Source organism: Hippocampus zosterae, chromosome 8 (genome assembly GCF_025434085.1).
Source record: "Hippocampus zosterae strain Florida chromosome 8, ASM2543408v3, whole genome shotgun sequence".
Classification (NCBI taxonomy): Eukaryota; Metazoa; Chordata; class Actinopteri; order Syngnathiformes; family Syngnathidae; genus Hippocampus; species Hippocampus zosterae.
Window position 1 is genome coordinate 25,380,567 of NC_067458.1, and position 26,702 is coordinate 25,407,268.

A 26,702-nucleotide genomic window follows, 5' to 3' on the forward strand; every position below is an offset into this window, starting at 1 on the left:
CCTGATGTAAACAAAGGATTGGAAGAAGAAAAGAATTCTTCACATTTCAGCACGCTGGGAACAAAAAAAAAAAAAAAGGAGATCCGCTGTCATCGATACATATGAGCTCAGCGGGCAAGCAGATTGGCCTGGATGTCACTATTTGACACACAACTTAAAGTTACGCTTTCTTGAAAGAAAAAAAAAATCGAATGAAAATGGAGTCAATTCAACAAAAACTTTTCTCGGCGTGTAACAACGTTCGGAGCCAACATCCAAGTCATTTTCTCTATTCAAACATTTCCTGCCACGTTGGTTACCGTGGTTACAGTTGCTGATCAAAAAGTCAAAGAACAGCTTTTCCTTTTACGAATTAGAGCCATGCGCTTTTTTTTTTAAACTCAACTCGTACGGTTTCTTGTACGAGTTGAGGTGAAAAAGTGAAGCCTGTACAGTTAAAATAAACACCAAAAAAAAAAAAACATGCAAAGCAAAGCGCAGCGCACGCACGCACGGTCCTCTAGTGGGAGTGGACTGCAGCAATACTTCTCACAGACACGGCGACCCCCCCGCCCCCTTTCCATCGTTCACCGCTGCCCATACTGTCAAGTTCAACCTTTTCCCCTTCTGGCCTTTGCGGCTTGAGGTGAACGGCAGAAATTGGGGTGGCAAGACCAAAAGAGATGAACATGAACGATTCCGAGATTTCCCATGCGGAGCCAGTGGAAATACAATTACGGAGGCTAAGTAAAAACAAAAGCAAGATCGATGGAGGCCAATCCACTATTCACAGTACCGACACAAACGCGCGGCGCCTAAAGTTTTTCGTTTGAGGGCTGCATACAGAAAAAAAAAATAATTCATAAACGGAAGGATGAAAGGGCCACTTTAAAACTCTTTTCGAAACTGGCTCGAGTCTGTCAAGAAAGCAAGTCGATATTCTTTGCATTGTCTAGTTCATCAGCTTCCTGTTCAAGGTGTAACGGGAAATGGTTTTTGGGGTGTCCAAGAGCCCCCTCTCTCTCTCTCACAGACCAGATCCAGCTCTCCATTCTGAAGCGGTTGCCAGCCAATCGCAGAGCACACGTAGACCAACGATCGCTCACCCTCACAATCGCAAACCTCGGGAAAACTGCGAGTGTTCCATTAACCTGCCATGCATGTTTTTTGGGGATGTGGGAAGAAACTGGAGTACCCGGAGAAAAGCCACAGAAGCCCAGAATCGAACCCTGCATCTGTATCACTTTTGAGGCCAACATGCTAACCAGTCAAACACCGCGCCGCCGTCAATTATTGCGTTGATTTATTTATTTGTTTTTTTTTGTGTCATGCTGCGGGCCGCTGAAAAGAGACCGCAAATTGCCCCCGGCACGTAGTTTGGACACCGTGGTCTACGGATTCTGCAGATGAGTGAATTCAACGCTGATTTCTGAAACTAATGTGGACAACAGCGTTGCTTAACTCCAGTCCGAAGCTCAGCACACAACTGGGGGGGGGGGGGGCGGGGGGGGGGCGGGGGGTGGGGGGGTGTAGCCACCTAACGGAGAGCCTTTCTCGACTTCCAAACAAGCTGGCCGACTGTGGGACAAATCTGAAGGAAGTGACGCGGGCATCGGCCGCTGAAAACACAATGAAGACGCTTCTATTTGCGATTTACGCGGCAGCAAAAATGCAACGCCGCACGCAAGATTATTTTCAAACGCCAACTCGGTAGGGAGTCGTGGCCTGCGGGACGGAGAGCGCCGAGGCTCGGCCGGGACGAGGACAGACGCCACCCGGGCGGACGCGCCTGACGGACAAGTGCACCGCGAGCGGTCGAGCCGCCGGTTGCGGCGCGGCGGGAATGTCGCACGGTTGTGCGAAGCGCCCGTTTGGCCATTGTCTGCTATTTTAAATGGTTTGCTACATTGAAAACATTGGGGGGGGGGGGGGGGGGGGGGACAAAAAACAAAAAACACATTTCAGATTCCACAACGCCAGAGAGCCGCTTGTCAAACCAATGGTGCTAGCGGGAGATCGCTAAATGCCGTGTGAAAATGCAAAGGAGGATCATGTTCGGTCAAGCAGATCTGAATAGTCGTTACGCGCGTTGCCCGAAACTTGCCCCCCCCCAGCCCCCCATTACAGTAACACCAACCACTCGAGGATTTTCCAAGACGGGAGGGTTCGGGCAAGTAGGAGCAAAACCTGCAGCGTAAGGATAACAACATGTAGGTTTAGGACTATGTGTGACGACCCCCCCCCCCGCCCCCCCTCCACATTCGATATGAATAATGCATGAATGGCAAGTCTGACTGATGTGGGCTATAAGGTTTCTTGCCAACCACTGGCGGAGCCGAGTGCGCCCGTGCCCAAACCTCAACGCGCTACACAGCCGACTTCAAAGGGTGTGGTCTGGATTTGCTCATGCCCAAAGACAAACACACACTCGCAAAATGCGTGCACGCACACACACACACACACACACACACACACACACACACACACACACACACACACACGCACATTTTGCATCAGAAACTCACTCACGCATTTAGTAACTCCACATAAACTTTGAGACAATGAGGCACTCTTCCATGTGAACGCACATGCACACACGCGCGCGCTGAGCCGATTTCCTGCCGTCCAAACAGGAAAACACAGGCCGCTGTGTACCGGACAGCAGGTCCGACCGGGCTGATGTAGGGAGGGGCGACTGGCTTTCCGCACCTGCGTTGGCAGCGGTAATTAACCTGGAACGCAAGAGTGCGATGGCAAAGGTCCATGCCCTCACACACACACACACAAACACACACACACACATACGGAGAGTTCTCATGGGCGGTGGCATGTGGTGCACGAGGGCTGCATATTTCTGCCTTGAAGAATTTTCAGATCTTGAAAGCCCTCGCCAAGGTCCATCCGGATATTTTTAAAAGATGAAATTAGAGTCGGGCGGCCCGGTAGTCCAGTGGTTAGCACGTGGGCTTCACAGTGCAGAGGTACCGGGTTCGATTCCAGCTTCGGCCTCCCTGTGTGGAGTTTGCATGTTCTCCCCAGGCTTGCGTGGGTTTTCTCCGGGTGCTCCGGTTTCCTCCCACATTCCAAAAACATGCGTGGCAGGCTGATTGAACACTCTAAATTGTCCCTAGGTGTGAGTGTGAGTGCGAATGGTTGTTCGTTTCTGTGTGCCCTGTGGCTTTTCTCCGGGTATTCCAGTTTCTTCCCACATCCCCAAAAAACATGCATGGCAGGTTAATGGAACACTCGCAGTTTTGTGTGATTGGCTGGTAACCGGTTCAGGGTGTCCCCCGCCTACTGCCCGAAGACGGCTGGGATAGGCTCCAGCGCCCCCCGCGACCCTAGTGAGGATCAAGCGGTTCGGAAAATGGATGGATGGATGGAAATTAGAGTCCGCAGATGTTCATCAAGTGTTTGTTATCTCTTAATTGTCTTGATCTGATCTTTATCGTCTGTGCAAGGTGCTCTTCAACATGACTCGGTTTCTAAAAGTGCTTGTATCAGCGATTTTCTACCGACCTCTGCTGTTGAACAACCACCCCCCGCCCCCCCCCACAAAAAAAGTACATCTACCATTTGTTTTCATTTTACGAGTGGCGGTCAAGAGGCGAGCGGCAGCGTTTTGGACCAACTGGAGGCGCTTCATGGAGGACTGTCTGACTCCAAGGTGACATGCAGCCGAAATAGCCGCATTCCTTTATCGCTTTCTTCCTTTCGAGTTTGTAAACAGGCTACGATTTGACAATGTCGTCACGCGTGTTGAACACGAGTCTTGGAGGCCAGAAAAGTCTGGCGCAGCAAATGAGCGCCAAGCTCGGTGGCCAAGTGTGCCCCGGTGTGAGTCGCGGACTGTAATTTGTTTGAGACTCTCCAGTTCCGTCCTGTTTGGTCGCTTGTTATGCGGCGGGCCCGATTTGCAGTGTTTGGGGGCCCAGATCCCCTGCGGAACACGTTCGGAGGGTCACTTGCTCTTGCTGTGGGTCTGCTCTTCTTTGTTTAAAAAAAAAAAACAAAAAACAAAAAAACAACCCCCCCCAAAAGAAAACACACATAATGACAGGTCTTCTGTTTTTAACGACCGTCGCTTTTTATAGCAGCTGTCAAGGGAAGTCTGCAGTCACTGTGATTGAGTGTGTGTGTGGGATTCGGTGCCCACGCATTGCACTCGATATGTAAAAGGCACAAGATGGCACGTGAAGAAGCGCTTTGGCAACGAAAACAAACACAGAAAGCCATGAGAAGACTGCAAGTGGCAAAAAAAAAAAAAATCTCTGCTACCACTGACGGGGGATCCACACACAGCTTATGATGATTCCAAAAAAAAAAAAAAAAAAAAAAAAAAATCAGATAAGCAATATCGCACGGTCTTTATCTCGACGAGCGAGGACGGGATGTTGTGAGAACGCTCCCAAAGTGCCGTGACCCCTTTTTGATATTTGCCTCCACGTTGACACTCGGCAGTCTGGACGGAGAAGGTTCCCACGAGCTGCTTGACCGTCTGACGGAGTCACGGACGCGCAGAGAGAGTGTGTGCACGGAGGGAGTGTGAAGGAGGAAGAGGAGGTCGCACACATTCCAAGTCCCAAAATTGGCCAGACTGCGCAGACGGTTTCAACAGGATGACCCCCCCACCCCCACCCCTCTACGCTACAGCAGACAGCCCATCCCCAATGGTCATCAGTCCAGACTGCAAGACCGTCCGACAGAACCGCTCACCTCATTCATTCATTCATTCATTTTCCGTACCGCTTGATCCTCACGAGGGTCGCGGGGGGTGCTGGAGCCTATCCCAGCCGTCTTCGGGCAGTAGGCTGGGGACACCCTGAACCAGTTGCCAGCCAATCGCAGGGCACACAGAGATGAACAACCATCCGCGCTCATATTCACATCTCGGGACAATTTAGAGTGTTCAATCAGCCTGCCATGCATGTTTTTGGAATGTGGGAGGAAACCGGAGCACCCGGAGAAAACCCACGCAGGCCCGGGGAGAACGTGCAAACTCCACACAGGGAGGCCGGAGCTGGAATCGAACCCGGTACCTCTGCACTGTGAAGCCCACGTGCTAACCACTGGACTACCGGGCCGCCGACCGCTCACCTCACTTCCTCACAAAATGCACAAAATGTAAATGGAACCGCGTAGGCCGAATGTCGTGTTTTTCGTGAGGCTCCGAGCATAGCGTAAAACCGATCGGAGTTTGCGCTGCCGCGTTTTGAGCCGGAGCCCGTAGCGGGTTCTTTCTTTCAACTTCATCCGCAGTAGGGCGGGCTGCCTCGAACGGCACAGCGGGGTGCCGAGACTGTCCGCCAGCTGTTGCCCTCTCTGGAGATCAGCCCGATTCATCATTGTCCAAGTCGCCCCCCCTCTCCCCACTCACCCAGGTGGGAGATATGACCCCCCCCCACCCCCCGCTCAACCCTGCTGAAAGTTGGAACTTTAAGTTGCATAACCAGTGACTAGGTTTACATGCGGTCAAGATTTGCTTTCAAGTTGTTCAGACTCTTGCCAATAAATCAGGAACCTGAAAAATCCATTTCAAGATGTTTGCAAACGCCGCCGTTCAGACTGCAAATCACCAACGAAGGCACAGCGGCAGAGCCACTACTTTTATATGAAAGCAAAAGACCCCCTCCCCCCCCCCAAAAATAAAAAAAACAGAAAGAAGGAAACATCCGAGACCATACGGCTTCGAAATGGAACGGGAGTTTTTGTTACCGATTCAGTTCATTTCATCGTACGTGCAGTGAAAATATCCCACGGCAACGGGTTGAAGTTTGAACCGGTTTCAAAAAAAAAAAAAAAGTCTCCCGTTTCGACAAACACAGGTGTTAAATTTTTTTTTAAAAAGAACAAAAATAAAGATGGTGAAAAATGACACCGGTGGGGCGACGCCGTGGCCAAATGGCATCAACACAATGCCAAGAATTGTGACAGTTATCACACCGCAAAAAGGGGCAACCACCCGCGCGTGCACCCGCGTATACGCCTGCATCTAACTGGTAATCATCAGCTTTAAATAAATACGCGAATTTAAAAAAAAAATAAAAAATAAAAAAAGCAGAAGGAGACGGGCTTTCACAACGTCCACGGGTCAACCGCAACTCATCTGGCAGCAGTTTCGCAATCTGTGAGAACAGTCAGAACAATGCCAGCTTTCGTCAGGGCACAAAAGCAAAAACTGCCTCTTGGACATCAAGGGGGAGGGGGGTGTGGGGGGGTGGAGATGTTTGCAAACCGGACAACAACAGGAGCCAGACAGTAGATTCAGTACATTCTATGTTTAAAAAAAACTAAAAAAATTAAAAACAAAACAACCCCCCCCAAAAAAACATTGTCCCCCCCACCCTAAAAAAAATAAAATAGGTCAGTCTATTTGATACGGATGACCCTCGTGCAAGTACAAAGATAAGATAACCTTTATTTGTCCCACACTGGGGAAATTTGCAGTCTACAACAGCAAAATTGGGGGTGTGGGGGGGCATCTTAAATCATAAAGGGCATCCCGCCATGACTTCACGCCTCGTGGGGGGGGGGGGGGGGGGTGGGGGGGGGATATTTGCAAACCGGATAACAACAGGAGCCAGACAGTAGGTAGAACTTTGCTGGGGTACGAGAGACATTCTATGTTTAAAAAAAAAAAAAAAAAACATTGTGCCCCCCCCCACCCTAAAAAAAAAAAAAGTCAGTCTATTTGATACGGATGACCCTCGTGCAGGTACAAAGATAAGATAACCTTTATATGTCCCACACTGGGGAAATTTGCAGTCTACAACAGCAAAATTGAGGGGGTGGGGGGGGGGCATCCCGCCATGACTTCACGCCTGGATATTCAAGCGCTCGGGTTAGGCAGTTGGCGAATGAAAATGACAAAGTCAAAAAGACGCTGTGGAATGACGCCCCTCCGTTGCTTAGCAACGCTACCGATGGACTCGTACGTTGTTGAACTTCCGGTGGCGAGGCGCGGTATTACACGTTCATTTTTTTACACATGGAAATCGTCATCGTACGTCAGAGTTGCTGGCCGTCTCGTTGAAAATCGTACGTCCCTTCAACTGGATCGGAAAGCTGCAGCCAACAAAAATGGTAACCTTCTAAATATTCGGGTATTTCACTTGAGTCAGTCTTCTCCGAGAACGTCGCCAAATAAATCGGCTCGACTTACTTTACGGCAAATCGTACAAAATCGAGGGCTTGAAGGAGAGTCGCCGGCGCGCCGCAGATACCCGATACACGGCTGAGATGACGCCCAGCCAGCCGCGCGCCTTCAGACATCATTAAAGCAGAAACACAGCACGCCCCCCTCCCGCCGCCCGCAATCTACCCGCGGCCAATTAGGAGCAATTTCCCGGTCTCGGGTTGGGGGGGTGAGGAGAACGAGAACGATGAGGAGGAGGAAAAGCAGTTGTCAGCCCAAAAGCAGACACACATGCTTCTGTTTACAAACTGCCGCTTGTTTGCATTCGCCACGGCAACTTAGTGCCGACACTGAAAGCAAAGCCGGGGGGGGGGGCTCGATGACAGTTGCGGCCTTTGATTGCCTGCAGAGCGCAACAGATGCTTCGCCCACCTTTTTTGGGGGGGGGGGGGGGCTGTGGGGGGGCTCTTCCACCTCCACCTCAGTTAACCTCAGTACCCCCCCCCCCCCCCCCCCCGGGCTTCTGTTTGTCTTCCCGCAAGCCCGAGACATGAAGCCGTGGAGGTGCCTGATTTACCAGAGCTGGAATGTTGGCAATTCCCCACAGGAAACCTGCAGCGTCTCAAGTCGGGCTCCGCCGGACTAGCATCAGACGCACGCATTGATGCGGCAATCCGGAGCGGTTTGGACGGGAAGGTAACGGTAGCCCGTCAATTAGAGCGCAAAGGCTTGGGGGGGGGGAAAAAAAAGAAAATAAAAAAGCCCCATTCAACAGCAACTCAACTCTTGGCTAGCTCCTTGAGCAGACTCGCGCAGATGTGACGTAGCAACATTTTAGCCATCGTTTCAATGCAGATGGCGTTCGCTTTTCACCTTCATGAGTACGCTCGGTACAAAACATCTCAAACGTGGTGATGGAAGCAAGGCAACGGACGATTCCAGACAGATGCGCGAGGCAAACGGCATTCGGCTGAAAGAATTTGCCAAAAAGGTGCCCGAGCTAGCAACGCTAACAACGCTAGGCGGGATTCGAGTTCAGGGTAAGGAAACTCGATTTCAAAGGCAGTTCGAAGTGAAAGTATTGCCGTCGGCTGGCATTCAGAAATGCTCGACAAAAAAAAAAGATCCTGCCGGCAAGGCTGGTTATGGTTGAGTATTATTGTAAAGCACAATTAAGCGTCGACTCTACTCTCTGGCAATCAAATCTGAAAATGAGCGCTTAAGAAACGGCCAACATACATCGGCCAATCAGATGCCAGAGGCGTCACCGGGGGCAACCGCGTTTTCGAATCACAATTTCAGAAAAGCGTCAAAAAAAAAAAAAAAATCCTGCCGTCAAGGCTGGTTATGGTTGAGTATTATTGTAAAGCACAATTAAGTTCCGACTGTACTCTCCACCAATCAAATCCGAAAATGGGCGCGTGCGGCGTTGTAACTGCGCGGCGGCAAAAAAAAAAAAATTTTTTTTAAAAGAGTCACGGACATTGATGCATTTGATCCTTTGAGCACTTGACCGCCATGACCCGACGCTCTGATCTGCATTTGAACCTCCTCAATTGGGCTCGCGTCTCAAAAGAATGTTCCCCCCGCTACCTATGCCACCATCAACTCCTTAGAACAACAGCGTGCGCCGTCGGGGGGGGGCTTTTCCGTCGGACACGGCGGCCCGTCGAGCCTTTCATCTCCTCCGCCGTAACCGATCGCATGCTTTGGCTGCTACCAGGAATGTTTCCCGACGCGCGCACCGACGTGGGCAAACAGACATTTTCAAAAGAGTCAGCGGCGCCTGTTCCGGGATGCGGTGACCCCCCTGTTCCTGCGTTTCATCTCGGCTTGCCGCTGGCACCGCGACCTGAAGGAAAAACACGGCGCTTGTGTCCTCATCCGCGGGACGCGGCGTTCCCTTAACGTGGCTCTTTTTTCGGGGGGAGGATTGGGGGGAGGGGGGGCGGAGTCCACGGCCTCACAGCAGGCGGTGTTGCGCCGCAGCCGCTCTCCCCTTTTGCCATCTCGAGTTTTCTTTTGGCAGAAAAAAAATCACAAGAGGCTTCAAACGGGGACGCACATTGAACTCGCAAATGATCTGGGAAAAGCGTCCGGCGTTATGCGGACAGAGTTGAGCCCCGTTTCCACCAAAACTTTCCTATTCACTTCGCGACAGTGGCCCTTGGAACAAAATGGATGCCGATGCCATCCGCCGATACTTAAGGGAAAAAAAAATCGAATCAGCGGGAGTTGCTGCGACGCTGCGGCTGTTGGAAAAAAAAAATTAAAAAATCGGCGACTCGTCACATGCGCCAGAAAGACTTTGTTCACAACTATGTGTCACTGCGCCGGTTTACATTTTATAAATCACAATTACTTGCGGTATCGGCGCTTGGCATCAGTATCGGAGGAGCGAATGCTCGTATGGGAATCGCTCTGAAAATTTGCCTTTGCCATCACATCAATCACGATCAATATTTGGCTGATCGGTTCATAAGACTTGTGGAAGCTCCGTGACTGCTGGACAAATATCTGCCTGGCCTTCCTTTCAGTCTTGTTCTTGGGTGGATTGCGTTTGTTTTTTGTTATTGTAAAGTGTCCTTGGGTGTCTTGAAAGGCGCTTATAAATAAAATGAATTATTATTATTATTATTTATGATGTTTTCCACAAACCGATGGCGTTAGCGCCACTACTGCCCTCTGGAGGTTACCGCTGGTGTTGCACACAATTGCTTCGTCTAATTCTTCTTGAGGACATTGGTCGAACCGACTATGGTGAATGTTTGCGCTGTTTGCGTGTCAATTTGGCACTCGACTTTTACGTTTTACGCATTTGTGGGTCTTTTTCTGGTCTTGTGTTGTACCTTCACATAGTCGCGGGCATGGCCCCAATCCCTCTTGGAATCCAGGTTGCCCAGACTGAAGCTCTCCAGCTGGCCCAAGTGAATCTTGGCCACAGAGCGGCTGATCTTCCGTGTCACAAAATTGGACCCTGAAAAAAAAAAACATATATGTATGATATAAGTGTTTATGTGTTAAGTGTTTAAATCAAAATAACCAGCCCAAGTAAAGTCAATTTGTTTCCACTTTATATTGGAGCCAGTGCAGCTTAGCTCCACTCTATCATTTTCTTCTGTCATTTCGAGTCTTGGTGTCAAATCTGGCCGATACGCCAAGGCAAATCAGAGTTTATTAGTTACAAAAACACCAGGGAGGTCACCCAAAAAACAAAAAACAAAAAAAACTCAACAGGAGGCTCACACCCGAGTTTTCTGCAACTGCAGCGTCAATTTCCGCGACGTCACATGGACCCGAGCTCCACGACATCAGAAACGGGCGGTGTTCATATTCATATCCGCAAAATGGGCTCGTTATTGATTTGCCGTTAGCGGGCTTTCAAGAGTTCTGGAACTTTTGGCGGAACACCCGGTCCTGGTATCACGTTGCCTGTTCAAAAACTGTTCGGGGGGGGGAAAGATGCTGCGGAGATCCCGCTCATACAAGTTGCACTTGTCCAAGCAAAATAAAGCACTTTTGAGTTGGAAACGCAAACCCGCTATTATGGCGTCAGCTCGACTAATGCGGCATCTCGCTCGGAATCCCTGATTCGAGCTGGCTCTTCGCTCGTCCGTCGTGATATGTGCGAGGATGATTTACGAGCGTTTTCAAACTTCACATCTCGCATCAAAGAGTGCTCTTTTCATTCTATAAATATATAAAGCCATATCAATCAACCCCCCCATCACCCTGAACCCCTGGCAAATGTCCGTTTGTTGTTCTTTTTTTTTCCAGCTGCGCCATAATAACGCAGCTCTGTCTCGACATTGCATTACTGTTGCCCTGACAAGGAGCAGCGCCTCTAATTTAAGACTCGGGGAAAATCCCATCAAGGCGATCGTAGCAATGCACCAAATTTGTAGTCGTTATTTCATAAAATACTGACAGGCACTGCGAGCTGAGACGAAACAGACCCAGACATACGTTGTGGTATATAGCGTGCTGGTGCTTGAACACATAGCTAGCCTCTCAACACGTAAGGAGTGATAAACACCAATTCGGATATTTGACGTCAGGTGTGCGTGCGTGAAAAGCAGCATTGATTTGAACGGAAACTTCGTCAACAATCGTCAGAGTACTCCATAAGGGAATAGGAACGGAGATGTGCCATAAATATCAAAAAACAGCTACCGCTGTTGTGAAAGCGCTATATATAAATCAGCATGTATTGTATTGTATTGTATTGTATTGTATTGTATTGTATTGTATTGTATTGGGGCGGCCCGGTAGTCCAGTGGTTAGCACGTGGGCTTCACAGTGCAGAGGTACCGGGTTCGATTCCAGCTCCGGCCTCCCTGTGTGGAGTTTGCATGTTCTCCCCGGGCCTGCGTGGGTTTTCCCCGGGTGCTCCGGTTTCCTCCCACGTTCCAAAAACATGCGTGGCAGGCTGATTGAACACTCTAAATTGTTGTTCGTTTCTATGTGCCCTGCGATTGGCTGGCAACCGATTCAGGGTGTCCCCCGCCTACTGCCCGAAGACAGCTGGGATAGGCTCCAGCACCCCCCGCGACCCTAGTGAGGATCAAGCGGCTTGGAAGATGAATGAATGAATGTATTGTATTGTAAAATAATGCAAAAGTGACTGACTTTCCACGGGAATTTGTATTATTGCTCTCTGAATGAACTATCCATCCATCCATCCATTTTCTAATTCACTTATCCTCACAAGGGCGTGCCAGGGCCTAGCTAGCCCTGGTGACTTTCGGGTAGTGGCCATGAGAGACCCTGAACTGGTTGCCATCCATTCGCAGGGCACACAATAACAAACGACCATTCACGCTCGCAGTCATGCCAAGGGACAATTTAGAGTGCGGTGCACGTTTTCGGAATACGGGTGGAAATCGGAATACCCGGAGAAAACCCACGCAGTCACAGGGGGAGAACATGCAAACTCCATACAAGAAGGCCGGAGCCTGAATCGAACCCACGACCTCTTCACTGTGATGCCGACGTGTACTTGCATTGCGCTTTTCAAGACACCCAAAGAAGCTTTTGCTGGCTGAGAGGCAGAAACGAAAGATTACAAGATCATAAAACTGCAGAGCTGCCAGTTCAATTTGATTTCATTGCATATTCTCTGGGCGGCCCGGTAGTCCAGTGGTTATCACGTCGGCTTCACAGTGCAGAGGTACCGGGTTCGATTCCAGCTCCGGCCTCCCTGTGTGGAGTTTGCATGTTCTCCCCGGGCCTGCGTGGGTTTTCCCCGGGTGCTCCGGTTTCCTCCCACATTCCAAAAACATGCGTGGCAGGCTGATTGAACACTCTAAATTGTCCCTAGGTGTGAGTGTGAGTGTGTGTGGTTGTTCGTTTCTGTGTGCCCTGCGATTGGCTGGCAACCGATTCAGGGTGTCCCCCGCCTACTGCCCGAAGACAGCTGGGATAGGCTCCAGCACCCCCCGCGACCCTAGTGAGGATCAAGCGGCTCGGAAGATGAATGAATGCATATTCTCTTGAAGGCCTCCATAAATAAATATGGGCTGCGAGCTGTTAATTGAATGTGTTGAATGGCTGTACGTAGTTTGTCAACGCTAAATAATCTAATACAAATACAGGCACAACAACTTGGAAAAGTCATTGCCGCTGGCATTTTGACTTACAAGTGGCCTGACCAGTTTTTCAAGATAGAGAGATTGTGTCTTCTTTTGGTGAGCAAAAATTGGAGTTACAAGCGCTTGAATGGCGGGCGGCTCAACTGACGAGCAGCAGACAGTGGACAATTGGATACACACTAGTCGCTTTAAGCTGCCAGTTGGAGTTTGAACATAAAACAAAGACACGTTGTGAATTTAACAAAATGCCCAAAACTGGTGATTTTTCCATCAACTGCGTGCCAATACACCATGCAAAACGCCATAGATGGGCAAATGAAACAGGTGGCAATTACACAACCCTTGAAGCAAAATACATTTGAACACAAACGGTGTAGCACCATAAGTAGACGGGTAAAATAATCATGATACTTTCTGCGAAAAACTACTCCTTGTACTAGCGCATGGAGACAGACATTCATTCATTCATTCATCTTCCGTACCGCTTGATCCTCACTAGGGTCGCGGGGGGTGCTGGAGCCGATCCCAGCTGTCTCCGGGCAGTAGGCGGGGGACACCCTGAATCGGTTGCCAGCCAATCGCAGGGCACACAGAGACGAACAACCATCCACGCTCACACTCACACCTAGGGACAATTTAGAGTGTTCAATCAGCCTGCCATGCATATTTTTGGAATGTGGGAGGAAACCGGAGCACCCGGAGAAAACCCACGCAGGCCCGGGGAGAACATGCAAACTCCACACAGGGAGGCCGAATCGAACCCGGTACCTCTGCACTGTGAAGCCGACGTGCTAACCACTGGACTACCGGGCCGCCACAGACAGTTGTAAAAAAAAATCTCCTTTGTTGTGTATTTAATATACTGCCCCCTGGTGGCCAAGGTAAACCCACCCGAACGTCAATCGAGCTGCAGCAAGAAATGGTGATGCACAAACTGTGTTCTTTCTACATTTTAAAGTGTTATGACTGTCTTTGCTGTGTTAGTAAAACAAATGGGTTTGTTTTGGGGGTTTTTTGTTTGTTTTCATGTGGTGGGGTTTTTTTTTGCGCCGCTGGAATGGATTAATGGCATTTTCGTTTAATTCGGTGAGGAAAGATGATATGATTATTTTCAGTTGCAAATGTGGTCAGGGACAGATTCAACTCATAAATCAAGACACTATTTTGGTTTGGGCGTTGAACTGCAACGGCTGCAACCAGGGTCTCGTCGGGGCCTTACGTCGACACACCCCGGGGGTTCTCCTTATGAAGCTCGCACCTACGCTCCCCGATTGCTCTCCTCCCTCCTTTGTCTAATCAGCGCGGCATGGAGCAGAGCTTCAACTGAATATACGACCGGCCTGCCCGGTGGGGGGGGGGACAAAGCCTGCTCTGTTAATGCGTTTCCTTTACTGGCAGCAGCACTCGGGACAGCCAGGATGAGGCCTGCCGCGGGGGGAAAAAGTCCGCTTATTGCAGGGTTGGAGCTCAAACAGGGGCAGGGGGTGGCCATTTCACCTGGCCTCCAGCTGGCAGAAAACGCCATAATTCCATAGGCCATGAAATCTGAGCAGACAGCGAAACCTCTGCCAGAAACTGACACGCGTGTTTTCTTGTTCTTCCATGTCATTTCTCCAGCGCTTTTGGGATTTGTTTGGCAAGAGAAGTGACAGGAAAAACGCAACATATTGGCTTGACTGGCACAGCTGGTCTGAAGCGAGGCTAAAGAGGGTGGGGAAAACGTGACCATCAATCCGAAACAAGGACACCAAAACGCTCCTTCATGCTTGGGGATGGGAACTCGTCGCTAGCTGGAGAATTGGACGGAGTCCATGAAGATTTGTTGACCGACTGGTCCGACACACGAGTCGAGCTGGATGAAAGTACGCAGAGTGTGTTCTGGTCTTCTGTTCTGGATGTGACCAAAGCGGTGCCCCAAGGCTCCGTCCCGGGACCCACTTCATTTTCCATTTACATCAACAGTTTGTGTGCTCACGCGCCCAACGTATTTTGTCACTACTATGCCGATGACACCATGACTGTTCATCCACACCCACTCCGGCTTTTGAGTTCCATGAAGATTTGTTGACCGACTGGTCCGACACACGAGTCGAGCTGGATGAAAGTACGCAGAGTGTGTTCTGGTCTTGTGTTCTGGATGTGACCAAAGGGGTGCCCCAAGGCTCCGTCCCGGGACCCACTTTATTTTCCATTTACATCAAGTTTGTGTGCTCACGCCCCCAACGCATTTTGTCACTACTATGCCGATGACACCATGACTGTTCATCCACACCCACTCCGGCTTTTGAGTTCCATGAAGATCGTTGACCAACTGGTCCGACAGACGAGTCGAGCTGGATGAAAGTACGCAGAGTGTGTTCTGGTCTTCTGTTCTGGATGTGACCAAAGCGGTGCCCCAAGGCTCCGTCCCGGGACCCACTTCATTTTCCATTTACATCAACAGTTTGTGTGCTCACGCCCCCAACGCATTTTGTCACTACTATGCCGATGACACCATGACTGTTCATCCACACCCACTCCGGCTTTTGAGTTCCATGAAGATCTGTTGACCGACTGGTCCGACAGACGAGTCGAGCTGGATGAAAGTACGCAGAGTGTGTTCTGGTCTTGTGTTCTTTGGATGTGACCAAAGCGGTGCCCCAAGGCTCCGTCCCGGGACCCACTTCATTTTCCATTTACATCAACAGTTTGTGTGCTCACGCGCCCAACGCATTTTGTCACTACTATGCCGATGACACCATGACTGTTCATCCACACCCACTGCGGCTTTTGAGTTCTTCCAAGCTTCTTTTAGTGTTGTCCAGTCACATCTGAAATGCGTTTCAAACACAGAAAACACGAAGCCCCTGGTCTACTCAAATGCGAGTGAGTTACAAGGGAACCATTGTAACTCCACAAGTGAGTCCAACGGAGCTGGTCTCTAAATATACGCAGGGTCTGGGTTTTCTTCTGGACCAAGAACCTTCCCTTTCAAAGCACACATCTCAGATTCAGACACCAAAGCTCAGGGAGAAACTTGGCTTCTACTATGGCCGTCAACTTCTTGTGTCCACAACATTTCTTCCAATTATCGACAAGGGAGATGCGCTCCACAGGGGTGCCTCGCTTTACACCCTTGTTTGACTATTTCTACATTTTGAGGAAATGCAGTGGGCTCATTGGAATTAAGGTCGGCGTTTCCAAGGTCAGTACTTTTCCCCATCTTGAAACGTGGGATTAGTTTTTCAAAACTCGCCCCCAAGTAAGTACGGCGCAAAGGCGAAGTTGTAGTCAATCGCTGACGCGTTTCACAAATTGAAGATGAGCACGCAGCTCAGTCCAAGTACTTTTCAGATATTTCCTAGCTGAGCTCATTTTCATCATGCGCTTGTCTGAACAGGCAGCGTTTTGCTCCGAGAAGAGCAGAAGACCTGCGCTAGCTTTAGCATTTGTAACCTGCAAACTGTAATGTAACGTAAAAATATTTTGAGAATGAGGAACACGTCTCCTGGTGGGTTTCAGGATGATGTGGACCCTTGGTGTGGCCCTCTTTTGCCTGAAAAGTTGTTTTCCGGGGCATAGCGATATTTCTCAAATATCCCGTTCATCAAAATGATATCCTGTCAGTTGCTATCAGCGGCATTGCGCAATCCTTGCAGATATCTGAAACTTGGCTGCCAAAAAAGAGAGCATGTGTGCGCCGTTTCACTAGCGCGGTGTCAAGGCACACCCAGAAACGGGAAAAGGAGTGAGGCGAGGAAAAACGTCATCCGAAGGGGGGGGGGGGGGGGGTTGAATAGTGGACAGGGCCGTCACTTGGGTTAACTCAAGCTTACACCGAGGAAAAACAGCCGCTTTAGTTTTTGGGAGCTCTAATTGTGTCTGGTCCGCAGACTCAGAGAGCCAAGGTGGGGGGGGGGGGGGGGGCATTGAAAGATTTGAAAACAAATCATAGGACCTCAAAAAGAACTCTATGAGGTAGCCAGTGAACGGGAGTGATGTGCTCCCTCTTACGAGTACCAGTCGAGAGGCGAGCGGCAGCATTCTGGACCGACTGGAGACGCTCGATGGAGGATCGGCCGACTCCAAAGTCAAGCGTGTTACAATCATCCGGCCGAGATGTGACCAAAGCATGATGACTCTTTCAGAGATGCTCTTGAGAAAGACGAGGTTTGACTTTAAAGATGCGACAAAAACGAAACAAGGACACCAAAACGCTCCTTTCATGCTTGGGGGATGGGAACTGGTCGCTAGCTGGAGAATTGGACGGAGTCCATGAAGATTTGTTGACGGACTGGTCCGACACACGAGTCGAGCTGGATGAAAGTATGCAGAGTGTGTTCTGGTCTTCTGTTCTGGATGTGACCAAAACGGTGCCCCAAGGCTCCGTCCCGGGGCCCACTTCATTTTCCATTTACATCAACAACGCATTTGGAGGGGACTATCGTCAAGATGGATATTCTCTTGGATTTCATGTTTTCGCACATTATCGCCGAGCAGTGGCGTTAATGGTAGCGCTGTCGCCCAACTGGGTGTGGTTACTCAAGTTCACGCATTCATCAGTGAGAAAAAATGGTTGCCAACGACACTCCTACCACTTTCGCCCCGGGAGCGCACAATCGCCAGATGCTCCTTTTCTCTCGCAAAATCTGGCACATTTGACTGGTCGTAGTGACAAACAATGGAACTGAAATATTTTGCATTTGAAGGATGATTGCGTGTAACATACCAACGTCATTTCAATTGGTGCGTTATTCACTATAAATCTCATGAATGGTTTCATATGAAAATTGGCCAGTCTGGGTTCTGACTATCTGATGATACATCTCGAAAAACAGACACACGCATAAACAAAAGAGAGGTCGCGGTGACATTTTTAATATGTGCGCGATGCCCCGAAGGGTTGCAGGCACCGGTTTAACCTGATTGACACGCCGGCGTGACCCGAGATGAATACCACATGACTTCCATCGTAAGCGGTGCGGCCGGGTCAACCGCTCAGGTGTTTGTGATTTCAAAAAACCCAGACGAAGGCCCCCCCGACAACGAACCCGACCCAGGTCAGAGGCTTAGCCAGTAACTGTTTGAAAAATGGTCACCTTCCGACGACAGTTTTGTCTTTTTGTGGTTTTGAATGTGGAGATAGGCGGCCCGGTAGTCCAGTGGTTAGCACATCGGCTTAACAGTGCAGAGGTACCGGGTTCGATTCCAGCTCCGGCCTCCCTGTGTGGAGTTTGCATGTTCTCCCCGGGCCTGCGTGGGTTTTCTCCGGGTGCTCCGGTTTCCTCCCACATTCCAAAAACATGCATGGCAGGCTGATTGAACACTCTAAATTGTCCCTATGTGTGAGTGTGAGTGCGAATGGTTGTTCGTCTCTGTGTGCCCTGCGATTGGCTGGCAACCGATTCGGGGTGTCCCCCGCCTACTGCCCGAAGACAGCTGGGATAGGCTCCGGCACCCCCCGCGACCCTAGTGAGGATCAAGCGGCTCGGAAGATGAATGAATGAATGAATGTGGAGATGGGATTCGGCTGCAGAGGCGGATCTAGTCTGGCTGTTGGTCACCCTAAAAACTATTTGCCTACACACTTTCCACAAAAAGCTGTGGAGATGAAGAAGTTTGGACACCCCCGGTTTACACCCTGTCCACCCAAGCATTAGTCTTAGTCCAAAAAAAAATTTTTAATAATTTTTCAGGTAGGGAGAGGATAATAAGCACAGATAGAGGAGTAGGATCCTGGTGCTCCCGAGTTCCTTCATGCAACAAATAAAACTGGAGTAAAACCACTTGCCAAAAAAGGCAATCAAACCGATTGATCCAAATGATTTTCATACGCCGCTTGTCGGATGAGACAAAAGATGCGGTTTAATTTTTAAAAATGCGCTCTTTACCTCTCCTTGGACTCTCGTGGTTGAAGAGGATCCCGTTGACGGCAAACATGTTGTACGCCTCTCTGAAGTTCACCACAATCCAGTAGGCGTACAATTTGGCGGCACCTTTATGAGTCACGGGGGGGGCGAGGGGGGGTGGGGGGGGAAGGCCAACCATTATTTTTGGGATTGTCTCTTATGTCATTCATTTTCGCTATTTAATTACAAAACCAGATACGGTAAACTGTTTTTTTAAAAATCCGGACGCTGACCAAAGTAGACCAAAAGTCTCAATGGACTTTGCCAGTCCACATGATTCAAAACGCCCCCCCCCCACCACCACCACCACCAAAGAAGAGCAGCCTTCTCATGTAACTCTCCCAAGGATCACGAACGCTGTCCGCTTCCCAAAATCCTAATCAACAGGCTTCGAGACTGGGTGTGAATACGACTTCTTGGATCCATTCGAAATGATTTTACGACCTGGATGGCCACCGCGTCTAATCTTTTCAAATTCAATTTCAATTTCAAATCCTATCAGCGCACGAACCAAAAAACGGGCTCCATTTGGACACCGCACCGCCCGCCGGTTACGCTGCAAGCGAAGAGAGGTCTCCATGGCCATGTCATCACGCTTGTGATGATGAATTCATTGCCGAGCAGGCCTCATGATCGGATGTGCCGACCTCCCCCCCATGAACCCTCGGTTCGGGTGTTGACAGAGTGGGGGGGGGATGTCAGCGAGCGGGGCATTTACCCGACGGAGAAAATGAAACCGGATCGCTTGCACACGTGTATTGCCTGCGCGTGCATCTTACGTGCCGCAAAATGAGCGCTGAGCCGCGCGAGTATAAAGGCGTCTTTGTTTCGGCGAGAGCCACTCAAGTCCAACGGAAGACATTTCGCCTCAGGTTGTGTGGAGAGCAAATAAGTGGCCCGCGCAACGAATCTCTGAACATGAACATGGCCGATGTCAATGAGCGGATTACTTAAAAAAAATTTTTTTTGTAAACACCACCGCGGGACTCGACGTCGGCGCTACGAGCGCGTTTACCGTAAGGCGAACGAGGGTAGAAGGGCGTGGTCTCCGTCTGCGGGATTTCCTGGACTTTGCCGTACAACTCGCTGGTGGAGGCCTGGTAAAACTTGACGCTGTTGGTCAAGCCGCACGTCTTGATCGCGTCCAAAAGACGAAGCGTTCCCACGCCGTCCACATTAGCCGTGTACTCGGCCAATTCAAAGGAGATCTGAGGAAAAGACAAAAACGTGGCTCATTACAAAAAGAAATGAATAAACCTACCCCCAAAAAAAAACTAAAAATCATTTATTTTGGGGGGGGGCAACGGCTTTAGCAGAGACGCCCAGATTTCCCTCTCCCCAGCCCCTTCACGGGAAGGCGTTCCCTAGCCCAGCTGGTCGGCATAGTTTCTCCAGCGTGCCCTGGGTCGTTCCCTGGGGGCCTCCTGCCGATGGGGCATGCCCGGAACACCTCAGCAGGGAGGCGTCAAATGCCCGAGCCACATCATCTGGCTCCTCTCAACATGGAGGAGAAACGGTTCGACTCTGAGCCCCTCCCGGATGACCCACCTTCCCACCTTATCTCTAAGGGAGCGCCCAGACACCCTTACTTCGGCCGCTCGAGTCCGGGATTTGGTTCTTTCGGCCAAGACCCGCAGCTGGTGATCACAGGTGTGGGCAGGAACACGGCTCGAGCGGGAAATCGAGCGGGAAATCGAGAGCTCGGCTCCTTCTTCACCGTGACGGACCGATACCAAGTCCGCATCGCAGCAGATGCAAGACCGATCCACCCGACGCTCGCACGTGAACAAGACCCCTAGATACTTCAATTCCTCCACTTGGGGCAAGATCTGGTTCCACTCCAACCATTGTGTCAAATTTGGAGATGCAGATTTTCCTCGTACCGTTTCACACCCTGCTACGAAGTGCTCCAGTGAACCGTCACGGCATTTAAAAACATGCGGTTTCTGACAAACACTCAAAAACTAAACGGGAATGTTGAACAAATCAGCGAGACTTTACTTGGATCTGCCTCACAATGAACAGTCGTAGGTTGAAATCTCGGTTTGGACATTCCCGTGTGGGCTTTTCGTGTTTTCCGCCTTTGCTGGGGTTTTCCCCTGGTAAGCCAGCTCCCACTCATATTTCCAAAACATGCGCAGTAGGTTGACGGAAGCCTTTTTTTGCCGAAAGGTTTTTGCCGGTCAAGGGATGAGACGGAATCATGAAACGCTTGGATAGCGATAGTTTGATGAAAGCGGTTCCACGAGTCGGCTGAACTGAAAACCCGCAACGGTCCGGGGGCCCCCTTCCACTTCACATTTGTCTGGAACGATCACTCACAAATCCCCAAACGCGTTCCGGGAGTCCATTGGCCCCGATCCCAAATGTTCTCCTCCCAGAATGCCCGTTTCCAGACAGGAAGGCAAAACGAGAGGGAGGCAAATTGAGCCGAAACTGGAAATGGAGGCGCCCACACAGGCGGCCCGAGAGTTGGCGCATGACAAGTTCAAATCCTTCCTGGTTAGTGGTCACCACACCTGGCAAGGGTGGGGGGTGGGGGGGGGGCAATTGCAAGGAAACGCGTTGGCCCTTGAGTGCTTCTCCATCAGCTGTGCACACGCGGACAAATAAAGAGGCCTTATTTAGGGCAACGACCAGCACTGGGCCTCTCTGTACCGGTACCACTCGCAAACTCTCTCGCGCTCTCTCACACACACATTTGATCGGGGTGAATTTCTGTCCAGCTCAGTGTAACAGTTGTAAACGACTTTGAAATAAGAGTGCCGCAGCATGAAAAAAAAAAACTTTGCACCCCTTACTATTTTTCCTCATTTAGGTACTGATGACGGCGGCCCGGTATGCTAGTGGTTAGCACGTCGGCTTCACAGTGCAGAGGCACCGGGTTCGATTCCAGCTCCGGCCTCCCTGTGTGGAGTTTGCATGTTCTCCCCGGGCCTGCGTGGGTTTTCTCCGGGTGCTCCGGTTTCCTCCCACATTCCAAAAACATGCGTGGCAGGCTGATTGAACACTCTAAATTGTCCCTAGGTGTGAGTGTGAGCGCGAATGGTTGTTCGTTTCTGTGTGCCCTGCGATTGGCTGGCAACCGATTCAGGGTGTCCCCCCGCCTACTGCCCGGAGACAGCTGGGATAGGCTCCAGCACCCCCCCCCGCCACCCTAGTGAGGATCAAGCGGCTCGGAAGATGAATGAATGAAAAGGTACTGATGACGGGTTCAGTATTTTGCTCAAGGGACACTTTGGCCGGGTATTGAACCACCAACTTCTCTATCGGGAGGCGACTGCTGTGCCCCAGTTTTTTTTTTTTTAATTTTGGTCGTAATGTGTCTTTCAGTTGTCGGCACGGCCGGTCGAGCGCTCAACACATCCGCCTCACAGTGCAGAGGTGTAAACACAAAATGCAGTTTATAAACGACGATGTTCTCAATAGGCATGCCGATATCCATCATTGGCTCTCGGGAACATCGTGATAATATTTTTTTTTATTTATCATGTTCGCTATGAATTGGATGTCATACACCAACTAAATTTAACGCATTCATTTGAGGGCTTCATCTAAATAGCTGTTTTTACAAACGGCACGCTGTAGCCTAAGCTACTGTTGCTGCACGCAGATACACAAACAACAACACACCTCTGTAAAAAAAAAAAAAAAAAAAAAAATGACATGCTGACAGAGACTCTCTCTCCTCCAGTCTCATCTTGTTGGAATGGGGATACTTAAACATCGCGATCTTATATGTGCACGCGCACCTATTTTTTTTTTTTTTTTCACCTGCCGCGCCACGTATCTACACACGCATGTAATGAATGCTGGAGCAGAGTCGACATACGTGTTCAACTAAGACTTCACTGAATCGAACCGCCGAGACGATTCCAAAAATCCTTTATTCGTCCAGTGTGGGACGAATAAAGGATATCTTATCTTATCTTATCTTAAAAGCTTCACTTGGCTGACCTCACCTGTAGCGGGTAAGGCGGAACCTCGTTTCAAAATACGACGTCTGTTCAATAGAAGCAACTAGGGATGTCTGGGAAAGCTGAAATTGTCTCAATTGTGGGGGGAAAGATGAATTTGGGAAGATACAAGACATTGGGGATCATGCTTGTGTTTGGAATCAGTCCCCAGCATCGAGTCGGATCGCAGAAGCCGCTTGGCATCGTCTTCCCCACCCGTCGGCTGACCAGCGCACCCATTTTCTACCCCCATTGCCCTTCCTCACACACCACCGCGGGCAACTAACCCCAAGCATTTCCCAGTCTGCATTTTGCTATTGATGAATGTTGTCATTGTGAGCGCAGGAAGCCGCCGACATGGCGACCAACCTCAGCTCACAACTATGCGCCGACGCACCCCGAGCGTACACCGCTTACATGGTCCTGAAAGAACAGTCGGCTTCGGCAAACGCCGCCACCTCTGCAGGTGCGACTGCACATGGCCGCAGCGCCAGACGATAAGCAACACCACCGCCAGACGCAGCCGCACAAATCATGTGGCCCAAGAAAAGCTTCAAATTGTGTTTTTAACTCATTCAGTACCGGACAATCCTGGACCAAGTCTGAAAAGACGTTCAAAAACGTCTTTGGGAGTGAACGAGTTCATAGAATCACTGGCATACCCAATCCCGCGTTCCAATGATCCTCAGAGATAAGGTATCTGGCAGGGTCGCCCCCGTGACTGACACGGGTCAGAGGTGAAGGATCAGACAAAACGTGGCTCGCGGACCCTTGTTGTTGATGACGATTAAAAACATTGGATCAGGATTTAAGATAAGATAAGATAAGATATCCTTTATTCGTTCCCTTGCCTAACACCTCAGGAGCCAGGCCTTGAGGTGCGGCTCCACGGCGGGGGCCACACCAGGCGCTGGAGTCGTGGCGCAGTTCCCAGCGTCTCTCCAAAGCATTGACTGTTCATTTACATCCCAAAAGATTTTTTTTTTAAACTATTGTTTCAAGTTTCTGTAACGACGGGTTTGGTCGCAAAAAAAAAATGCTTACAATACGTCTCTTATTTATTACATATGAGAATTTTCATTATTTTTTTTTTTTTATCATGGGCGGTCACATCTATGATTTGCTTTTGCGGGCCAAATAAAATGATGTCGCGGGCCAAATCTGGCCCCCGGGCCTGGAGTTTGACACCTGGTGTACAATATATATATATATAAAGAATATATTCACAACTACAAAGGCGCCAAAGGTTTGCAGTAGCTCCAAACGCTGCTACCAAAAGAAATATGAAAAAAAAGTGCATCAACGGGTGCTGCGACAAAAAATCAGCAATTGAGTTGACAGATCGTGATCAGCCTGGGGGGTTGGGGGGGGGGGGGGGGAGAGAAACATGAAGGAAGAACTTCAGCTGACCCACACTATCCCACGATCCAAAAGCAACCTGGTTCAACCGCAAGTGCAACCTCTGGCTGCCCAGCTGTTTGCTCCGCAGAACATACTTTACACACACACACACACACACACGTCAATTCGCATGCGAGTGCGTTTTATTTATGTCCCCGAAGAGGAAAAAAAAAAAAAATGGACGAGAAAGACGACAGACTGTCACTTTTGAGATTTAAGGCAACAATTGCCAATCGTGTACATGCAACAGCCAACCTGACTTAACAAGCTCCGACGTTGGCTTCCAACTTTTTCTTGGCCGCCTGTTTCAAGCGCAATTCTTTGGACTTCTGCTGACACCCCCAGCGCATCACGCGTATCATCTCGGGATTCTGACAGCGGGTTGTCAACAAAGAAAAGGAGCGCTACCCCCCCCCCCCCACCCCCATTGTGTCTGTGGCAACCGCAAACAACAGTTAACACTTGTACGCAAACGGCATACCGCAATGACAACTCTTGGAGCCGTTCCAAAGAGACGCTCGGCTCAATCGCGGGGCACGGCCAAGGCGACGCTTTTTGTGAGGGAGAGCGCGGCTCCCCGCTTGTGCAACGCGCTCGCTTGCCGCGGCGAACAACGAAACCAAAGAGACGCGCGCATTCCGGGCATGTTCCGACATTTAAAAGACACAAAAAAAAAAATCTGAATGCTTTTAAAAAGGTTTGAAATACTCAATTTGCCAGTTTTCATTCAGTAATGCACTAAGTAGTATTATTATTATTGTTTTTTTTTTTGGGGGGGGGGGGGGGTGTTGTCTTTGTTTTTCAATCACTTGAAAAATAAAAGACCTTTCCAGACCCAGAGGCTTGATTGGATTTGCTAATCTCAGATCCCGAGGGAGTCGGCCGCGATGGCTGAATGCTGCCACCTATTGGTGAAACTCCATTTCAGCAGTTGATTTGGACTTTTAAAACGGGGAGGTGGTGGGGGGGGGGGGGGTTGATTTTGGCAAGCGACACAATGCATTGTCTCGATTTGCTGACCGAAGCCTCCGCACTCTCGCTCTTCAAGGACATGCGCGTCTCAGTCCGGCGCTGACGCGTTGACTTAAAAAAAAAAAAAAAATACGACTCACGAATGGAGCAACAATTGTGACCCACAAAGGGCAACCGCGATACATTCCTCGACTCTCAATCGGGAAAGTGCAGACATGTTTCACTTGGCACAAGCGGGCCTATTCTTAAGCTAAAAGTTCATTTTCAACATCTGTCGGCAAGTCAGGCTGTCCTAACCTTTTTGATAAAAGGGATTGCTCGGAGGTTTTGGAGTGACCGAGCCCAAATCCGGATTTAAATCTCATTGAGATACTGCGGGGTCTGACCTTATATGTTCATGCTCTAAAACCTTCCATGTTGGCCGAGTTAAAAGGATCCCGCAAAGGAGAGAGCGGGCTCCTAAGGGCTCCTAAAGACTCTGCAGACGCAACGTTTTGATTTTAGTTCTCGGGCCCCAAGGGTGGAACAACCAGTTTTTCCACTTTATTGGATATTGAAACGGGCGGCCCGGTAGTCCAGTGGTTAGCACGTCGGCTTCACAGTGCAGAGGTACCGGGCTCGATTCCAGCTCCGGCCTCCCTGTGCGGAGTTTGCACGTTCTCCCCGGGCCTGCGTGGGTTTTCTCCGGGTGCTCCGGTTTCCTCCCACATTCCAAAAACATGCATGGCAGGCTGATTGGGCGCTCTAAATTGTCCCTCGGTGTGAGTGTGGGTGCGAATGGTTGTTCATTTCTGTGTGCCCTGCGATTGGCTGGCAACTGATTCAGGGTGTCCCCAGCCTACTGCCCGAAGACGGCTGGGATAGGCTCCAGCAACCCCCGCGACCCTAGTGAGGATCAAGCGGTTCGGAAAATGGATGGTTGGATGGATGGATATTGAAACATTTGAATGTGATCGATATGCAAAGCAAATCGGAAATCCTGAATGGGGGCAAAAAAATAAAAATATGGTCATCCCGAACAAAAATACATGTTGAAGTGTGTGCATAAGTCCTTTGGTTTAGGCGTGACACTCAATTTGAGTTTTTATTGCTTTAAATGCATTTTCAGGCCGAGCTGAGCACGTTTTCTGACTTTGAATGCATCTTCATAGGAATGAGTTGTGTGGTCAAATTAATGCTCATTTAGGCTTACAGGAGGTCATCTGCAAACTAAATACATGTTGAAATGTGTGCATAAATCCTTTGGTTTAGGCGTGGCACTCAATTTGAGTTTTTATTGCTTTAAATGCATTTTCAGGCCGAGCTGAGCACGTTTTCTGACTTTGAATGTATCTTCATAGGAATGAGTTGTGTGGTCAAATTAATGCTCATTTAGGCATCAGGAGGTCAACCTGAAAAATATCACGGCACTGTTGGAGACGGCTGAGGGCTTTTAAGAAGTCTTTTCTTTCCCCGTCTTTCCAGCACATTGGCCTGCGAGCAGAGCCGCCAACTGAAGTAAATGCGGAGAGGAGACCATTATAAGCCAAGCTCAATCTCGCTACAATCGCAATAAGTCAAGCCCCCCCCCCCTGAATGAGCCTGAACGAGCGTCAAAGGGAATTCCCCGTCATGCAGAGCAGACCGAAGCGGCTGGGAAGAAACACACGTCGTCTGGGCGACTGATGTTTTCCTCTGTGCTGACACACCGCAGTGGGACTAAAGAGAAATCATCTCGGCGACTTCTATTGTCGGCTGAACAGCAGACTCGATTGAAGACTTGAACGGGGAGGTAGCGGTC

At 49.9% G+C, this 26,702-nt stretch overlaps 1 protein-coding gene and 2 long non-coding RNA genes across 5 annotated transcripts in view; 2 read left to right on the forward strand and 1 right to left on the reverse strand.

Moving 5' to 3' along the window:
* Window positions 1–11,530, forward strand: part of LOC127605843 (uncharacterized) — a 95,728-nt gene extending 84,198 nt beyond the window's left edge. For all 3 annotated transcript variants that reach the window (XR_007963669.1, XR_007963671.1, XR_007963670.1), the window contains exon 2: window positions 11,422–11,530. This is a non-coding gene — a long non-coding RNA (uncharacterized LOC127605843). The remainder of the gene's footprint in view (window positions 1–11,421) is intronic.
* Window positions 1–12,393, forward strand: part of LOC127605845 (uncharacterized) — a 96,984-nt gene extending 84,591 nt beyond the window's left edge. Inside the window, exon 2 of the long non-coding RNA XR_007963673.1 lies at window positions 12,285–12,393. This is a non-coding gene — a long non-coding RNA (uncharacterized LOC127605845). The remainder of the gene's footprint in view (window positions 1–12,284) is intronic.
* Window positions 1–26,702, reverse strand: part of gmds (GDP-mannose 4,6-dehydratase) — a 54,947-nt gene that overhangs the window by 21,419 nt on the left and 6,826 nt on the right. Inside the window, exons 5-7 of the mRNA XM_052073609.1 lie at window positions 19,609–19,801; window positions 18,576–18,680; window positions 9,964–10,091 (exon numbers count right to left, since the gene is read on the reverse strand). Coding sequence (XP_051929569.1) covers window positions 9,964–10,091; window positions 18,576–18,680; window positions 19,609–19,801 — 426 coding nt within the window. The remainder of the gene's footprint in view (window positions 1–9,963; window positions 10,092–18,575; window positions 18,681–19,608; window positions 19,802–26,702) is intronic.